The 20,054-nt window shown below is 42.4% G+C and overlaps 1 protein-coding gene across 5 annotated transcripts in view; it reads left to right on the top strand.

The window, feature by feature from the left end:
• NAALADL2 (N-acetylated alpha-linked acidic dipeptidase like 2) overlaps positions 1-20,054 on the top strand; it is a 659,014-nt gene that overhangs the window by 533,490 nt on the left and 105,470 nt on the right. For all 5 annotated transcript variants that reach the window (XM_081190167.1, XM_081190168.1, XM_081190169.1 and 2 more), the window contains one exon: positions 18,841-18,936. In XM_081190167.1, coding sequence (XP_081046293.1) covers positions 18,841-18,936 — 96 coding nt within the window. The remainder of the gene's footprint in view (positions 1-18,840; positions 18,937-20,054) is intronic.

Below are 20,054 nucleotides of genomic sequence, written 5' to 3'. Positions count from 1 at the left end.
GAGGGTGAGAAACTAAGCGAAACCGAAATGGGCAGATTAATCCATCCCTCTGTCAAACTGGCCATTCTTGTGCAATTCAGCCATGTCTACATAGGAAAGGCAGAGAGTTCGTTGCCAGACCATCTGTTCTGGAAGGTAGGTTTTTATAGTGTGCATTTAAGTAAGCCCGCCTATAATTAGCTAGCCTCACATTTTATACTTCTACATAGGTAGAATGGGGACGAGTTCTAATTAATGTAGTGAATGGATGGCTAAATCTACGGAGCAGGTGGAGTACATATACATGAGAGGGAGAGAGATGCGACGTTATTGTCTTTGCTGCCAATTTTATGGCTGCTTTGGGAAAACCAGGCTCTATATTGTCTTTCTGGGACCAATCGCAATAAATACTTTATGGCTATTAATCATGAGACCAATCATTTGGCATCATTAAAAAGTTATCAGACTTCCTCTGTTAGACCTTTTTTTTCTTTTGTTTTTTTTGTTGATGAAGTACAAAGGACATATTATGATAAATGTTGCTGTTAACCCGAGGGCCTGCGGATTCAGAGGCAGAGGTGTAGGAAGGGGGGGCAGGGAGGGGTGGACCGCCCGGGTGTCATCTCTGATGGGGGTGACATTTGGCGCGCCGCTTGCCCACGACTCCCAAGCCTACTCTGAGCCATCAATGTGTGTGTGGGGGGGGGGGTAACAAAAAAGATTCTGTACTGGGTACCATCTGACCTTGCTATGCCACTATGTTCAGAGGCCCAAGGGGAGAGGCCTAGGGGTTCAAAGGTGGAACCTAGTTGAGCTGAGCAAGGGTAGAGTTTGACATCCCTTGGTATTTTGTTAGACAAGTTTGAAACTTCTTTCAGCTGATCTCCAGTGCAATTTTGTTTCTCTCTTCCCATTGTGTTTTCAGTACACTACTACTACTACTATCAACAACAACTACTTTCTTATTTTATTATTTATACCCCAGCCCCACTGGGTGGCTTCCAACACATAAAAATGCAATGAAACATCAATCATTTAAAACTTCCCAATATACAGGGCTGCCTTCAGATGTCTTCTAAAAGTTGTGTAGTAATTTATTTACTTGACATCTGATGGGAGGGCACTCTACAGGGTGGGCGCAACTGCCAAGAAGGCCCTCTGCCTGGTTCCCTGTAACTTCATGTCTCGCAGTGAGGGAATGGCCAAAAGGCCCTCGGAGCTGGAGTGGAAATTGCGACCGTTCACAGATTCATCTCATGTCTGGAATGGAAATCAAACCAGCGAATAGATTTGGTATTTGCTGTTCAGTTCGCAAACGATATAAAACTGATTATGCTTTTCCTCCCTTTGCACCGCATTTCCTTTGCATTGAAATGAAGAGGATGGGACAACGTCAAGACAGCATGATCTGTGTAATATACACTATTAATTCATCCAATCACACGAGATTCATAATTTTGCAGTGAGATGAATGGCACAGTTTGGGGAGGATGCCAAGTTGCAGAAACAGCGCTGTGGGTGACAAACTCAGGGTGGAACAGAAAGCAATGCCTTCTTACATTCCTGTTTGGCAGGGCCTTTTCACTGGCTGTGCCGATTCCTCTGCTAATCTCCCTTCTTGGAGCCTTCCAATGGCAGATGAAGACATTTTTGTATAAATGGGTCTTTGGCCTAAAGAAGCATTTGTGGGGTTTTTTTGTTTTTGTTTTTCTGCTGCTGGTTTGTTTTCTTTGGATGCTTTTTTTAAAAAAAACTGCTTTTGGTTTTATTTTCTCCTGTTTTCATTGTGCAGTTGTTTTTTAATATCGGCTTTGATATTGTGCTAGTATGTAACCACTATGAGTTGTCTTGGTTGTAGCAGGTAATGGCAGTTGTGGAAAGGCAGGATATATATTCGAAATCAGGAATGGGGAACCTTCACCCCATTGAATGTTGCTGGACTTCAACTCTCATGAGCCTTGGCCAAGAGTGCTGGGATTATGAAAGCTGTAGTCTAACAACGTCTGGAAGGTCAGAGGCTTTCCGCCAGCACTGTATATAATAAACATATTCTGTCATTGTGAGACAAACCATGAGACCAAGGAACCCTAGTTAATGGGTGAGGTGGGGTTGGATCAATACAGTACGATTAGGGTTGGGGGATGAATCCAATTCACTTTGCATTTATAGATATTTTACACATTCTGCAGCAATATGCCAACCAAAACAAAGCCATCCTTTAAAATCCACGTGTCTCCAAATTTTGAAATGCAGCTCTCCAGCAAAGTAATGTGTACAAAAATGCACATACTAAAGTTCGGCGTGCATATAAAATGCATATATCAGTGAAAATGGCAGGCAAAATTGCTTTGCAAAAATGTGGATATTAAAGAAGTTGCATTAAAAAAAATGGATATTGCACTAAAATTCTACTGAATTTTCATGAGGGTTTTTGTGGGTGTTTTTTTTGAAAAATCACAAACTGATGTGGAAAAATAGAGAATGGAACTTACAACGACAAAATGAGAGGTGCGGGGACGATGACCTGAAATGAAAATATTCACCTAACCCTAATTAAGAGACAGGACTTGGATCATTCTTGAATGCTGCTGAACTGAAGATCATGGGAACAAACCTTATCATTAGTGTAGCAGTGCTGCAAATCCGTTAGGTAGAGGTCTCTGAGTGCTCTGACATGTGCATCGTTCTCCTGCATGAGAAATTCCACCTCTTCATTCTAATGGAGAAGGCCCGTATAGGCTTCCATTTAACTGTCAAGATAATAATAATTATTATTATTATTTATACACCGCCCATCTAGCTGGGTTTCCCCAGCTAATCTGGGTGGCTTCCAACAAAACACTAAAATACAATAACCTATTAAACATTAAAAGTTTCCCTAAACAGGGCGGCCTTCAGATGTCTTCTAAAAGCTTGGTAGTTATTTTTCTCTTTGACATCTGATGGGAGGGCGTTCCACAGGGCAGGTGCCACTACTGAGAAGGCCCTCTGCCTGGTTCCCTGTAACTTGGCTTCTCGCAGTGAGGGATCTACCAGAAGGCCCTAGGCGCTGGACCTCAGTGTCCGGGCAGAACGATGGAGGTGGAGACACTCCTTCAGGTATACTGGACCGAGGCCATTTAGGGCTTCAAAGGTCAGCACCAACACTTTGAATTGTGCTCAGAAATGTACTGGGAGAACGGCTCCCTCCCCAGTCCAACGAAGGGAAGCATAACTGAGCACCCAAATATTTTGGCAGGTGTTAAATCAGGACCCATCATTTTAATTAAGTAACAGCTCCCCCCCCCCAAAAAAAAATAATCTAATGAGGTAGCCGTTGGCCTACAAATATTCAAAATCAAGGTTCCACTGACTCCTCATTTAAGCTGCGCAAGGCTTTCGTGCTGATGCAGGCATTATTCCCACATCTGCATACACAGGAAAATGTGAGAATTGCTAATACATGAGGCTGACAGATTGGTGAAGCCTGTAGCTCCAGAAATTGCAGTATGATACTATACTGGCGTACTTCATTTCAAGCTACTTTAGAATAACTGCTGCATTTCAAAAAGGTTGTATCTCATTTTGCCCTTCTGCTTGCTGAAGTTCAAAACTATGTTTAATATTCCCTTTTCTTTTATACATTTATACTTGTTTACACATGTTCCCCATCAAAATCTTGAACGGGAAACGTCAGGAGCATAGTAAGCAGGTCAGTTATTATTAGCTTTCACTTTATTGGCCTAATCTTATCTTCTAAACATTTATACAACTGGCGAGGTAAGTTAAATTCTACACAGAGAAGAGGGCTCCCGTTGTCTCATCAGTTTCATTTAGATGCATTTGTAGGCGGCAGTGGGGAAGAGAGGGTTTGTCTACAATTATATAGACCTGAGGAGTTATTTTTATGGACCTAACCCCTGTAAATATAAATGTCACCAACTATAAAGCATGTTGCTTGTTAAAGTCGAAATATAAAGCAAGGTTTAAAAACACAAGTAAACATGGCAACAAAAGTGCTCTCTGTCTATCTGAACAATGCTTCTGGTACATTCCAGCTGAGTTATAAACTCACATTAATATTTCCTGAGAGAATTGGCAGAGTTTGTCATTTTGAACTACTACTCCCCCCCCCACACACACCTTTAAAAAGTCATAGAGCGATTGAGCACAAGGAATGAATCATCCTCTCACCCACACCAATTATTTACTCTTCTGGCGGAGAAAAAAATAGCAACAGACATGAAGTCAGTTGGCATTGCAGAGGGAAAGCATTCGCCTACACACTGTCTGGTCTTGGGGTAAACATATCGGCTTTGTTTCTCCCCTTGTAGAGAAGAAGTCATTCAGCTTTGTCTCAGGACCTTCCTCCAAGAACTGGAGAGGGCAGAACTTAAGTCTGATGAGGTAGGAACTTTGGTCTCTGTCTCACCAAAAAGTACTGTTTGGGCACTATCCACATGCAGAACTTATGTAAGGGGGAGTTGGTAGGTTGCCCTGGCCCTGACATTTTGCATGCATATCAGCAAAGGCAAAGCCTATGCAGGAGTAGCTTCTTACACACCTGCTTTGCCTCTGCAGACATGCCCACTGATGCATGGACTTCCAGGAGGAGTGGCCAGCACCACTCAAGGTGTCAGGGGTGGGACCTGGAGCAAATTACTGCCGCCATCTTCTTCACATGTTTTGCACATGGAGAATGCCCAAACAGATTAAGGGGTTTCCTCCACCACAGAGAATGAAGTGTGAGGATTCAACAAGGTTCACCTTCTTGTTTTCACAGCCACAAGAGAAGTTCTAGTTAAAACAGGAGTCAGTGGGCTCCATGGAGAAGGGGCACTCTTGCCCACAGTGGGGGAAGCCACTCTCTTTTCTGACATAACTATGGACCTTATTACAGTATTAACAGCTGGTTGCCTTGCAGGTGATGCAGTGTTTTGCCATCATTTTAAATACTTTATCCATGGTGGCTCTTGGGGTCTCAAATTTCAGCAGCACTCTGTGTGGTGCTGAAATTCGGAGCTCCTCCACCCTTCATGCTCCATTCTAAATCATAGTTGTGATGTCCCTGGCAACACAGCTGAGACTACATGCCCAGTGATACTGAACTGGTCATGCTCCCCTAAATCCATCTCTGAGTTTACACTCTATCCTTTGCAGACATTCTGAAGGTGTACAAAAGATACCCCACATTCATTAATCTTAAAACAAACTGACCCCAGGGAATACACCCTTTAAACGCCCCCCCCCTACACACTCTGGTGTTACAGGAGAAACCAAGGCTAAAAATCCTCAGGCTGCTTCCCCAGTTCCTTACAGAATATATCTCACCTCGTTCTATGGGTCACTGTTCAACCTCGCCCATAATCTCCCATCAAGGTGGTGGTAGTCAGAGTTTGAATGCATAGAGTTTGCTCCTCAGAGGATGTTACCACGGATCTGAAGTTTCATAATGTACATGCCTCAGTAGCTAGCCTCCGTTTTAACTGATTCTGCGGAGGTCCCTTCTGTTCAAAACAGAAGCAGCATTTGGTGTGAGACTGAGACCTACCTTGGCCTTCTGAGCCTCTTCCGCTTCTGCTGTCTTTTCCTAAGCCATTTCGTTGTGGGCCAAAGAGCTTGCCACTTCAACCAGCTCTCTGAAAAGTTGACCAAGGATTGTCACAGAAAGCTATCCCTAACTGCCATCTTTAGATGCTACATGTGCAGAGGTGTCTACTTTTGCAGTTGCGGCAGAGATTTTTGTGGAAATTCTACCCATTCAGAAAACGGCATACCCCTTGCAGTTCTGGCTCCAGGAGGTGGGATGTAGCCAAATAATGAATGACCTCCTGTCTAAAAGGAGTGCAGAAATTCACCAGGGGAGATTCCACGACCACCCTTCTTGTCAAACAGTGAGTGCTATTTATAAACACTGGAAAAATTAAATGCTAATGCTCCAGAGCATTTAGGGATTTCAACTGCATAGGCATTGGTAGCATTGCAGACACAGACAGGCTTCCTAACATGCTAGTCTCAACTATCGAAAGTAAATGTAAAATTAATAGTGTAATGAAGCAATATAATGCAATAGATGTAAAATAAATTCTAAATAGCCATTGGAAGAAAAAGAAAGGTCAGCCTATAATCTGCATTTCCTAAAGCAGCAGAGGAAGTAGCAGTAGTAATAATTGATAGTGGAGCATATACTAGGCACAGAGTCCAAGGATGTGTGATCACATATTGCTAGTCCCAATTCAGCATCCAATAAGCAAAATCAGCCCTGAGTGCTCACTGGAAGGACAGATCCTGAAGCTGAGGCTCCAATACTTTGGCCACCTCATGAGAAGAGAAGACTCCCTGGAAAAGACCCTGATGTTGGGAAATGATGGAGGGCAGAAGGAGAAGGGGACGACAGAGGACGAGATGATTGGACAGTGTTCGCGAAGCTACCAGCATGAGTTTGACCAAACTGCGGGAGGCAGTGGAAGACAGGAGTGCCTGCCGTGCTCTGGTCCATGGGGTCACGAAGAGTTGGACATGACTAAATGACTAAACAACAACAAGCAAAATCAGGTTGAGACAAAATCAGGTTCCAGAAGGGGAAAGCCAGACTTGCCAAGGTCAGGCAAAGCAGACAAGAGGTGCCAATAAGAGAGTCAAAGCAGGTCCAGATAAGCAAAGTTGGGCAAAAAAAGGCAAGGTCCAAAAAAGGCAAGTGAGCAAGACACTCTGAATTGAGGTTGCCTGGAGGTCAAGCAAAGCATGCTTGGAGGTTGCTCCAAGAACCACCATGACCAGGTTGATCCTTAGGTAGCTTCAACATCCTCTGGCAAACTAGCCCCATCCCTAGTGAGTGAGGCCTGCTTTTAGCCACAATTGACTCTGGCAGCATGTGAGGCTCTCGGAATCAACTTGGGCAGGGTGAAGAAGCGAGGGCCAAAAGTGGCCCTCCAAGTGTCTCCTTCTGACCCTTGGGACTTCTTTCAGGCCACACACCCAGACCCTACAAGTGTTCCTATTTTCCAGAGAGAGTGCCGGATTTACAGAAGCCATCCTTGATTTGATCCCAGAATGTCCCGCTTTTCCTTAGGACGAGCTATTGTCATTGGAGAAATGTTGGAGGGTATGGAGTTATGCGACCTACCCACCCCAGCCAAGGAGATAAGTAACTATGCAACCTTTAGAAGAAATCTGAAGGCAGCCCTGTATTGGGAATTTTTTTAATGTTTAATATTTTATTATGTGTTTCTATATGTTGGAAGTAGCCCAGAGTGGCTAGGGCAACCCAGTCAGATGGGGTATAAATATCACCATCATCATCATGAAATTGGATGTCTCTATTTTCATCAGAGAAATGTTGGAGGGTATGCACACCCTCCCCCCCCCCCAGGGCCACACCCCTCACCGGTCTTGTTTCACATCCACATTGAGTGTTTTTGCGTGGTGGAGAGCTTCCTGGACCCCTTGCTTGCCTCTTTGTGAAGAAACTAGCCTACTGTGCCAAACTTTACAGGGCAGTGTTTTGTCCTGACTTGCCTCTGGCCCTGCCCACTACTGGCATGTGGCCCCTGGAGGATTTCATAGAAGGGAATGTGGCCCTTTGTCTGAAAGTGGTATCCCACCTCTGTACAGGCCTCTGTGCTGGAGTCCTGGTTCGTTTTATGCTCAGTAATATATATAATGGATGATGATAGGTAATGATCTCTCTGATAGGCTCCTCAACACTGCAGCCCATTGGCTTTTTATATTTTAAAAGAGGCAAAGCTCACATTTGTATCTCTTTTCCTCCTTTTCACAATCATTTGTTGATTGAAAAAGAAAAGAAAAAAGGGATGACTTCTTACTTGCTTTTTTTAAAAAAATAGAAACCCATTTCTGATTTCTGCATGGTTTACTACGTTCTCAAGGGATGCTTGCAATTTTTTAGGATTATGCAGTTTTATTGCTGCTTTTTATGATATTGTAAAGCCAACGCAAACAGTGGGAGAGGTTAGATGAAAATATGAAAATAAATAAAATGCTGTCAACACCTGTAGCAGTGTTGCTGTGAAGCTCTTAGTCAATCTTTTATATGGGCATTATGTTGTTAGAACTGTTGGGTCATCTTTCCAGCTTCTTGAGACGGTTCAATTTGTCTAGGTCATTCAGATCATACATGAAGTTTAGAGTGGATTTCAAAATAAATTCAGCGCTCATGATTTCAGTGGTCTTCAAACTCTATAGCTTAAATTCACTTGTAACATTGTGTGAAACTCATCTTTCTTAAACTATCCTGGATTATTTAAAAATAAGAGAAGCTTAAAATGTACTGTAAGTATGGTAGCAACAGTGTAATAATAATAATAATAATAATAATAATAATAATAATAATAATAATAATAATAATAATTTTTATTTATACCCTGCCCTCCCCAGCCAAGGCCAGGCTCAGTCTAATGATCCACAGCTCTTAATTGTTGGAGTTTTGACCATAAGAGTATAAAGGAAAGCCACTCAAGAGCAGCATGGTTGGGGAATTTGTGGCCTGCCATTGGACTCCAACTTCCACCAGTCCCAGTAAGCAAAGTCAATGGCCAGGAATGATGGGAGTTGGAGTCCAATGACATCTGAAAGTCGACAGGTCCCCCTGCCCTGATACAAGACAAGTGTATGCATGAAGATCACTTCTGTTACCTGGTTTTCTACTGCAGTTGTTTTGTGGCAACAGGTTGGTGTGGGAGGAATAAAAAAATATTACATTTCTTTCACGGAACGAGGAATTTTAGCCTCCATTTCGACAGCTGCATTTGTGATTCCTCAAATTGTATGGAAGTGATTATAGTGCAGTGTCTCCTATCTCCATGTGCTCTTGAGTAGGTCAGTTCTTATGCATTTCTTTCATCTTATGCAGTTTCTTTTATGTGTTTTGGGGTGGTTCCACAAGGACACTCCGTGCATATCATTGGCAACAAGTAAACAGAAAAGAAGGCTTTTTGTGTGAGCTGTGAAAGTTTGTTTATCACACATTCCATTATATATGCAATCATATCTAACGTGCCTGGTCTTGCATTTAAGTAGGAACCACATAAGCTTCAGTTCATATGGCATATCAGGGATTTTTTGGCAGGGGCAGGGAGAGAATGATAAACTTTTCCTCTGTGCTGCAGTCTTGATGAAGATCATCCTCCTTCGAATCTGCGTGGTGTCTTTTGCTGAGTGTGAAAAGGGTTGCACATTTCATATCCCTCTAAAATGAAGTTAATTACATGGGAAAGGGTTAGAAAATCTAAAGAATGGGCAGAAGAAAGCAGATGTACATTCTGACACATGCCATAAATAAATCAAAGGGAATGAATTTTTTTGTGTTCCCATTTAGAGGCCAAATGTAATTGATTCATAAATCAATTAATCACTGTGTCAAGAGACCAGAGGGCAGCAGAAAATGGTGCCCAAATTAAAATGAAAAGGAGGCAATTCTCTTTAAGATTGGAAGTTGGATGCTCAATCGAAGTCTAATCAGAAGTGACCCACTATTGTGAAAGGGGAAGCATCAATATCTTTCTAATTTCACAAAACACTTCCTTAAACGAAAGCTCAAATGATCAGGAGAACTGATCATTCTTAAGGGAAGATGAGTGAGTGATCTTGTCTGAGGATATTTTGGTTGACTGCAAGTGTGATGGACACAGGAGTGACACTAGAGAAGCCTGATCAAAGGAGTGGAGGAATGACAAGGACCATTATCAAGATCGCTATTGGGATACATCCAACCTGGAATACCAGAATATTGTTCCAAAAAATCAGATAAACTTTACAAAGTCCGCAATACCCGAAGGAGCATCTCCACCCACATCGTACACTGAGGTCCAGTTCCGAGGGCCTTCTAGTGGTTCCCTCACTGCAAGAAGTGAGGTTGCAGGGAATCAGGCAGAGGGCCTTCTTGGTAGTGGTGCCCACCCTGTGGAACGCCCTCTCATCAGATGTCAAGGAAATAAGCAACTATCTGACTTTTAGAAGACATCTGAAGGCAGCCCTGTTTAGGGAAGTTTTTAATGTTTGATGTTTTTAAGTACTTATGGTGGGTGGCGGTGGAATTAATTAGCTGGAACTTTCTGTTTCTGCCTGACTGTTGAAATAATCTGTTTGTATTCTTATTACCAACTCTCCTTACCCTCTCAGAGGGCAAGTGAACAGCAGAAGACAACATCTGTTGGGAATGCTTTGTAGCTGTTGTAGTCCTTGAATAGTGAAAGAAGCAGATCAGCAACACAGCTTTGTCTGTCAAGACCTGAGTAGACGTAAAGGCGGAGCAAAAGTTAGCATCTCACATGTGGCAATATGGTGTTCCTTTATTATCTGTTGCATATGGTTAGCTCCTTCAGTCCTCAAGGTGTTAACCATTGCATTAGTGTCGGCTAAGTAGCACATTTTCAGTTATTATGCTTATGAGGGAGAGATAGTGTTGCTATTGTTGACTCTATTGAATAAATCAATGGGAAAACTCATTCATTTGTGTGTGTGTGAGAGAGAGAGCATGCTGCTGGATAAAGCTGCCCTTACTAAGTACTGAGATGTGCTTATAAAAGTATCTGGGCTGCACACTGTTCATTGGGATAAAGAGAGGTTGACTTGCTGACCTCCCGGAAAAACACAAATTCGATCTTCTCCTTTTAGGTAAAGATCATAAGTCGACCCGGATGGTCGCCAGATTCTGTCTACAGATCTGTAGGTGCAGACCATCCCCCAATACAAATCAGTCTGTCAAGAAAATCCCCATACTCAGACCCACAGGTGACTGGGCCAATTTTCTATGGTAGTTTTTCCTAAAGATTTTATGTGTTTATGCGTTTAGCACATTTTTTAACATGTAAGCCATTGTTTTCACAGTGGCCAACCACATGCCTTTGGGAATCTCCAAAGCAAGATCCAAACATGAGGACATTCTAGCACCTGGTTGGTTAGTTAGTTAGTTAGTTAGTTAGTTAGTTAGTTAGTTAATATACTGCCCTATACCCGGAGGTCTCAGGGCGGTTCACAAAAAAGATTGCAATATATAAAATAAAAATAAAAACAATAACCCAATAATTCACACACACACCCAAAGAGCCACATTTTAAAAGGGTATAGGACGTCAATCAGATCAACCAAAGGCCTGGTTAAAAAGGAACATTTTTGCCTGGTGCCTAAAGGTATATAATGAAGGCGCCAGGCGAACTTCCCTGGGGAAAGCATTCTACAGACGGGGAGCCACTGCAGAGAAGGCCCGTTCTCGTGTTGCCACCCTCCAGACTTCTTGAGGAGTAGGCACATGAAGGAGGGTCTCAGAAGATGATCTCAGGGTCTGGGTAGGTTCATATGGAAAGAGGCAGTCCTTGAAGTATTGAGGTCCTGAGCCATTTAAGACTTTGTAGCTCAAAACCAGCTGAATTGGGCCCAGAAACTAATTGGTAGCCCATGCAGTTGGACCAGGATTGGTGTAATATGCTCAAACCGTCTTGCTTCAGTGAGCAACCTGGCTGCTGGATTCTGCACCAAACTGTCTTCAGAGGCAGCCCTACGTATAACACATCACAGTAATCTAACCTTGAGGTTACCAGAGTAGTTACAACAGTAGGTAGGCTATCCCTCCAGTGGTGGCTCATGAACCTTTACGATAATGGTAATGGGTGGATAGTTTGGACTCAACCCAAATGATACTGCAAGGCCTTTTTTAGCATGCAAAGTCAGTCCGGATGAGCAATTCATTCAGAGTTTCAGAAAACACTCAGAGACAGGAGGGTTATTGGGGAATTAATTCAGAACAGGCAGCATGGGTCAAGTGAATTGGTTCAGGGCCATGAAGCAGGTTTGCTCAAGCAAGGTATTTTGCAGCGTGATTTAAAATAGGGTTGAGACAAAGCCTGGTGGTAGCTAAGTAGCAACTGCTTGGCATGTCGGATGCCTTGGGTTCAATCTCCGACATGTTTTTTCTCTGAAACCTTGGAGAGCAGCTGTCACTCAGTGTAGACTATACTGTATTGGGCATTTGAAACAAGCCACAGATTGTGTGCAGAGTAGACCTAGATGGAGTAGACATAGATGGAATCACTGAAGAGATGCAAAGAGACCTTTGCAAGGTTTAATAACAAAAACTCCTCAAACACACATCTTACATAGTGGCTATAATCATCACCCATCCATCCACAGCGGGGGGGGGGGGGTGTAAGGTCATAGCTGTCAACATTTCCCTTTTTTTAAGGGAAATTCCCTTATTCCGAATAGGATTCCTCGCAAGAAAAGGGAAAAGTTGACAGCTATGGGTAAGGTACAGAGTAAAGCTCATTATATAGCAAACACGATTGCTGACACAGCTAATCACAGTGGCCTATCAGCACCTGTGGGTGGCGCTGTGGGTTAAACCACAGAGCCTAGGACTTGCTGATCAGAAGGTCGGCTGTTCGAATCCCCATGACGGGGTGAGCTCCCGTTACTTGGTCCCTGCTCCTGCCAACCTAGCGGTTCGAAAGCAAGTCAAAGTGCAAGTAAATAAATAGGTACTGCTCCGGTGGGAAGGTAAACGGCGTTTCCGTGCGCTGCTCAGGTTCGCCAGAAGTGGCTTAGTCATTCTGGCCACATGACCCGGAAGCTGTACGCCGGCTCCCTCGGCCAATAAAGTGAGATGAGGGCCACAACCCCAGAGTCGGTCACGACTGGACCTAATGGTCAGGGGTCCTTTACCTATCAGCACCTGTTACACCACCACACAGCTGCAAAAACTAGGTCAGGATATGCACCCTGGCCCTTAAAGTGGTACACACCCTGTGGAACAATAATGAACCCTACCTTTAAACAAACTATCCAACAGACTGAGCTTGATGGACCAATGGATTGAGTCAGTATAAGGCAGCTTATTGTGTTCTCTAAGTTCCTGTTTCAGAATACTAGGCTATGCTCCGTATCTGATTATCAGTCTTTGCCCAGCTTGTCATCTCTGCCTTAATCCTGCTTGTGTTAAAGTTGTGCCTTATCAACAAGGCGAAGTGGGTGGCTCAGCTTCTAGGACTCTTGTCATATGTCAATGAATTGCTCTGAGTCTCTTCCATCAATCATGCAGTCCTACAGTGTTCCAGTTCAGCTGTGATGTGATAGAAGGTTATTTTCAGGAATTCGGTTGAAAAGAAGAGAGTTGATCGATGGCTGCTGATCAAAAGATGCCACCCCATTAACTGAGAGCATGGAAGGGAAGGGCTTTTTGGCTTGTCAGGTAGATCTGATGGTCTTTGGGTGGTGGTCGGCTCTTCATCCCATAATGATAACCCTTGGAGTGTTTCCAAAACTGCATTTAAAAAGTTGGGAAATAATATGTTCAACAAGTGGAGTGCAAAAATTGTACTATCCCGCCGTGACACACTTTGCACCTACTTTCTGCAAGCAAAATTATTTACAAGTTACTAAGCATTAAAATAGTGTGTGTTTTAATATTTGAAAGGATGTACCAAATAAAATATGTGGTGGTGGGGTATTCAGTAGTATGGGCAAGATCAGGGGTCGGCAAAGTTTTTGTGGCTTGGGCCGGTTCACGGTCCTGCAGACGCTGCAGTGGGCCTGAATGCGTGCATATGCATGCATGTGGAAGCGCTATTTCCGGTGCTCCTTCCAGCGTGGAGGAGGCATGCGCAGCTTCCCACTGGCTGCAGGAGGTTCCTGCAGCCAATGGGAAGCCGGCCAGTGTCGCGGAAGGCGGTCACTGCTCTGCTCCGTGGCAGTTTAGCGAGGCGCACGGGAGCCGACCGAGCGGGTGGCAGGGGTCCATGGGCCGGTTAAACGACCCCCATGGGCTGCTTGTGGCCCATGGGCCTTAGGTTGCTGACCCCTGGACAAGATGGTAGGGTCACACTACAGAGACAGTCTGTGTGAATGAGAAAGGTTTAAGCCCATGTCTAAAGCATAGCACCATAGACACTTGTTTGGGAGGGTGTTTTGTAAAAATAAGTGCAACAATGATCAAATGCTTGCTTTGAGTGGTCACGGAAGAGACCTTAGGGGCAAGTAGCACAGTGAAAGGTTCTCTCCTGAAGACATCATCATCATCATCATCATCATCATTTTATTTGTACTTTAAATGAGCTTTAATATATGGTGTGTACACAGCCTTAGTGGTTTCAAGTGCACTTAGTTCTTTTAAGCGGGAGGGTGCTGGTTCAAGTGCTTTATTTATTTGTTACCTAGCCATTGTTGGCAATTTGTGTGTGTTATTCGCACAGCAGTACATTGGGCTCTGCTCCTTTCCACTTAAATGTACTGATCTGTTCAGTCTCCCTGCATAAACATCTAAAATAAAGATGAATCGTTACTGTCAATCATGCCTCTCTTATGCACTGTCTTCCTAATAATGAATGACTGGAGTGGTTCTCCTCCTGGATATATTTGGGGTGTGTGTGTGTGTGTGTGTGTGTGTGTGTGTGTGTGTGGCAGACAAGCAAGTGCTGAGCTCTCATAGATGAAAATACACTGGTAAGGAATCTATTACCTCATTAATTCTTCTGAGAATGATTGATTATGCAACATTCAGATCTTGCAGGTTTCTTTAATGTTTCATCCAGCGAGAAGCAAGGAAGTCACCACAGTTATTTCCTACTTGGAAACTGAAACTACCACTTCGTCTTTTCTTATTATTTTTTTAAATGTATATAATGCATTGGAAAGATTGCATATGGGTTCTTTCCACATTGCTATATAGATTTATAAGGTATGGTGTTCGTGGGTCTGGTTTTCTCAGTATTGGAACCATAGAGAAACAGTGGTACCTCGGGTTACATATGCTTCAGGTTACATACGCTTCAGGTTACACACTCCGCTAACCCAGAAATATTGCTTCAGGTTAAGAACTTTGCTTCAGGATGAGAACAGAAATCGTGCTCCAGCGGTGCAGCAGCAGCAGCAGGAGGCCCCATTAGCTAAAGTGGTGCTTCAGGTTAAGAACAGTTTCAGGTTAAGAACGGACCTCCGGAACGAATTAAGTACTTAACCTGAGGTACCACTGTATAAGCTGTACACAAGACCCTTTCCAGCCATGCCCATCACACTGCTGTTGATATAAAGGTTTTTATATTTGCAGCACTAGTTAAAGCCCTACTTATTTATCCGGGCCTTTGGTTGTGCCTTATTGGTAGAGCATCTGCTTTTCATGAAGAAAATCTCAGGTTCATTCCCTGACAGTTCTGAAACCTTGGAGACCTGCTGCCAGTCAGTATAGGTCGTACTGTGCAAGATGGACCAAGAGTCTAATTCAGTAGAAGGCATCTCCTTATGGTCCAGCTATTCAACCAGCGATCTCTTTAGCCACTGAGAAACAGGATATTTGTATAGCCACTCCCTTCATCTGCATATTCCCATCTGAAGTTCTGTTTCTTGCTCACTAGATGTCACATTTTCTTCTCTGTTCATGTTGTACATAGAAGAGGGATTCTGCCACTGTCTCCACTTGCAGAGCCAAAGCTGCATGGGTGTTCCAAATACTCAAGAGCATTGTATGATTGAGGTTCATGTTCTAGCGGGATTCCAGCAGAGAACTTATGGAAGAGGAGGTTGGAAAGGAGCTTAGACTGGGGCTGGATCTTGGGAGAATAGAAAGGATAATTGGGCACTGCCTTTTATATGTGCAGATTGCTTGCAGGAGAGGGGAGTCAGTTTGCACCTTGTGTGAGAATTGTGATTAACATATCTTGTGGACTTGTGGCAAGGCAACGGATTTCTGAGAAATGATTTACAATGAACTGAAAAAGATGCTTAAATTGACCAACACCCCTCCCCAACCCAAAGCATTTTTGTTGGGGATAATAGGGACGAAAATTCCCCAAAAGCTGTTTAACCTTCTTATGTATGCAACAACTGCAGCTAGAACTTTACATGCACAGAAATGGAAAGACGAAGAGACTCCAACTAAGGAAGACTGGCTTATAAAACTGGTGAACTATGCAGGAATGGTGAAACTGACTGCTAAAATAAAGAGGACAAAATGATTGTATTGTCATAGAAGAATGAAGGCCATTGGAGGACTACCTATTGAATTATCATTCTTATATGAAATCACGTGCAGGATTTGAGATATGAGCAATGGAAGAATGGATTTGGGGGGCTTAGAAAATAAATGTAGATGTGTTTTAATGCAACTATTAAGTGGAATATAAAAAAAAACGGGAGGAGGGATGGGAAGTCAAGAAGAAAATGTGTAACAAAAAAAGATACATATGATTGGAGTTATGTAATAATTTGGAAGATTTAATAACAATAATTATAAAATGAGAGAGAATTGTGATAAAAATTGCTAGAAGCGTTTGCCAAATTTATTTTGCATGAAATACCACTGACGTCTAAACTTGTTTAAGTGGAACAGCCAAGCTCGGTTCTTTGTAGAAAAGGAGCACACAGAAGTTTAAAACAACCAGAGACCCTCAGAGCAGTGTCCTAGCTGTCAGAAGCAAGCTGGGAAAGTTGCAAAATGCATGGCACAGCAAATCAATCCTGTTAAATCTTCCAGCGGCATTAATATCACTTCCAAAGCAAAGGTTTCAATTTCAACACTTCACAGTAATATATGGTCTCTAAAAGGAAAACTTTCTGGCAAGTCAGGAATGGATTAATCACGCTTTTGATACTAACCATTCCAAAATTCAGGACTCTACTAAATGTGGATATAAGGACTTGAGCATCAGGCAGCCGACTTTTGAATATCAGCAGATGTCAGACATGGAGAGAAGCTTCAAAAACGTATTTCCAAACATACAGGTGCTTATCACCTATGGCCAAACACAGCTAGAGGAACATTTAAAAACAAAATCTCCAGCAGAACTGCATTCAGAGTTCATCAAATGTGCCATTATCTTCCCTGGCTTACACTCAGATGCTAAATCAGAAATGAGGTACCTTCTTTCAGCCAGAGGACTATATTCTGCCCTGGTCAACAACCCAAGGACCACTTGCTAGTGCTGGGTGGGGACAGAAGCAAAACTGGGTGCCCAGTCAGGCTTATATTATGAACACTGAGAACTGTGATGTGATGAAGCAGCAGCACAACCTCTGCAGTGCAAATTGGTTGCTCTCAGATCATTGAATTATTTCCATATGTACCGAACCCACAGTTGTGCTTCCGCATTTGGGCAAGATACACATGGAGGTCCTTTGCTTAAGCTGAAAATTAGCAGAAGCTACCAATGGGCTTTGAGCAGTAAGGTGCAACAAGGAGCTTCTGCCAGCAGTATATGTGAGGTCTTAGCGGACAACGAGCTTAACATGAGTCAACAGTGTGATGCAGCGGCAGTTTTTAAAAAGAGCTAATGCTATTCTAGACTGCATCAAGAGAAGTCTGCGCAGCTCTCAAAAACAGAAACCCAAAGATGTTGCCAGTTTGACTGTTCAATGATCAGCCCTCAAGAGAATGAATTCCCTATGAGTGTCTATGCAATGGAGCCCGGTTTTATAAAATTCCTCACACTAGCTACATCTCAGGAAGATAAGCCAGGCCTTCTGCCTAGATCCTAAAGCACAAAAAACAGGAGTCCATAGAACCAGCCAAGCCTAGACTATGCAATCAACAGCTGTGCATGATGCAAGTACTGCAGGACTGTACCACTTCAGACAGCAGGTAGGGAATCAAACATATACCAGTGCAAAACCCCTGAGCAGAGAAAGCAAAGCCTTGATTTCCCCTGTTTTGTGCTCCTCTTGAATTCTCATTGAACTAGAACATTAAAAAATTAGGTTCCTATTATTTTTGCTATTATTAGTTCTTAATTTGTATGCTGCTGTTTTGAGTGTGTGATTTAGTTTAAGTTGGAGATTGTATTATTTATTTATTTATTTTATTGTTCTGTTATTGATTTGTTAGCTGCCTTAGTTTGCTTGGAAATATTGATGGGATAGATTAAAACCAAAAAAGCCCAAACCAAATACATAAGCGTGAAACAGTGAGCACCTGATAACAAGTAGTGTTAATTTATTACTGTTAATCTTGGGAACTCAGTAATAAACAATGGTCCATCTCTGAAAACTATCTACTACCAGTTCTTCAAATAAACTAGCTCTTTTTTAAATGAAGTTCACTGTTTTGCACTTTAGCACAACATCTTGAATGCCAAAAGAAAAAAGGTACCGTATTTTTCGCTCTATAAGACGCACCAGACCACAAGACGCACCTAGTTTTTGGAGGAGGAAAACAAGAAAAAAAAATATTCTGAATCTCAGAAGCCAGAATAACAAGAGGGATCGCTGTGCAATGAATGCAGTGCAGCCTGCATTCGCTCCATAAGACGCACACACATTTCCCCATACTTTTTAGGAGAGAAAAAGTGAGTCTTATAGAGCAAAAAATACGGTAAATAGGATAAATGGATGAAACTGAATTGAACTGTAAACTGAACTAGTTCAATTTCTAAATGGATGTACATGAACAGGAATTAGTTCATTTTTATAATTAACATTCTAAGCTATGCCTCCTACTGAAGGGGAGGGATGCAGTTCCTCTTGAATAAATAGTTTTGTGTTTTATGGCTCTAATTGTCATGCATATATAATTTCTGACAAGCCAATTAGTCATTTCAAGTTTTGGAATTACTAGCAATGCACAAATGAAATCAGTATGGATTTTTCTCCCCTTAGGCGTAATAATGCATTGAACGGGGAAGTACATTTACTAAGATAGACGTCATTTCAGAAGGACACTTTTTTTTTACAGTAAAGATAACTGTATCCCTTTTTTCTGTTCCAGAGTTTGGAGCAAGTAAATTAGATCACTAAAATGAAGTCTAATCATCAGCACAACTTTAAAACAATTTGAGGTCCTTTGAACCTTCAGATAGAATCCAATAAGGCATTTGAAGAAGGAAATCAATAAGAAGTCTTAAAGCTTCTCTCCCTCTCCTTTTCTCTTTTTTTGTCACACAGACGGCAAGTTTTCTCTCTGAAGCCTTTTTCCCTCTACATTCAACAATATCCAACGAACTAGTGTCTTCCTTCAGCCTACATGAATCCATCGCAAAGGTAGAGGAAATTTAAGATGTCTCGCTCAGTAATACAAGCATTCCTTTCATGTTAACCAATTATGAATGAATCAATTTCTGTTTCAAAGGTGTTTCAAAAATATTTGTATATGCCAGACTGGCTGGTTATTTAAATGCATTAGAGTGCATTTCACATTCTCATTATTCAGAATACAAAAGCTTCAGAATCTGTTTATATTTAAAATATTTGGGCCTCACTGACATACTGATTGTCCCATGGTTTGCTTTGGTGTTATTGTTGTTTTTTAAAAATATTCCAGTACTTCCACAATAGATCACAACCTGAAATTTGGTATACACAGAGATAGTCAATGGTGTTCATCATGCTGACTAAAGATGATGTTAGGTTCTGTTTGTCTTGGTAGACAATCCTGTATTCTTGGTAGAGTATTTTCAAGTTTTTCCATCTCCAGGTTTTCCCTTTTAACCTCTTCTTCCTTCACCAAAAACCTCTTATCTCCTACAAGAATATAGAAATGTACTACACATATTTGATTCAGAAACTTCTTATGAACTTACTCAATTTCTTACAGTTTAATATCCCCTTCCTTCCATCATGGAACCCAAGGTGCTATAACTGTGGTTCCCATTCACTGACCAGAACCAAACCTGCTTATCTGTGCCTTCAGGTCATAGGATGGTATACCAAGGATGCGGACCTTGTGGAACACCAGATGTTGCTGAACCACAGCTCCCATCATCCCTGGCCTTGAACCATGTTGAATGGAGCTGATGTGAGTTGGAGTCCAACAACATCTGGAAAGCCACAGGTTTCCCCAATTTCTTATACCTTCTAAAGAACAATAACCCAACAAAGAAGGCAAGCTCCTTTCTTCTCATCTCTGAAACCCTTTTTATTGACCAAAGCAGCTGCTGTGGGCACGTTTCCATCAGAGAGAAGGAAAAGGAAAACCATGGAGATTGTTCGTTTGTGGATCTAGCAGGCAGACCTGGAAACTGCTGTGCAAAGGCTGCCACTATATAGGGAAGAGTAGGGAGAAGACTTCTTGTCATGGCCTGTTGGAGTTTTTATGAAGCCTTAAACTGGGAATGCTGCAGATTAAAGAACATTTGTTGTGCAGGATTCCCCTTTCGCCT

Source organism: Podarcis bocagei (assembly GCF_964188305.1).
Source record: "Podarcis bocagei genome assembly, chromosome: 4".
NCBI lineage: Eukaryota > Metazoa > Chordata > Lepidosauria > Squamata > Lacertidae > Podarcis > Podarcis bocagei.
Note: the sequence above shows the minus strand (reverse complement) of the source record. Positions and strands in the feature narration are given on the sequence as shown.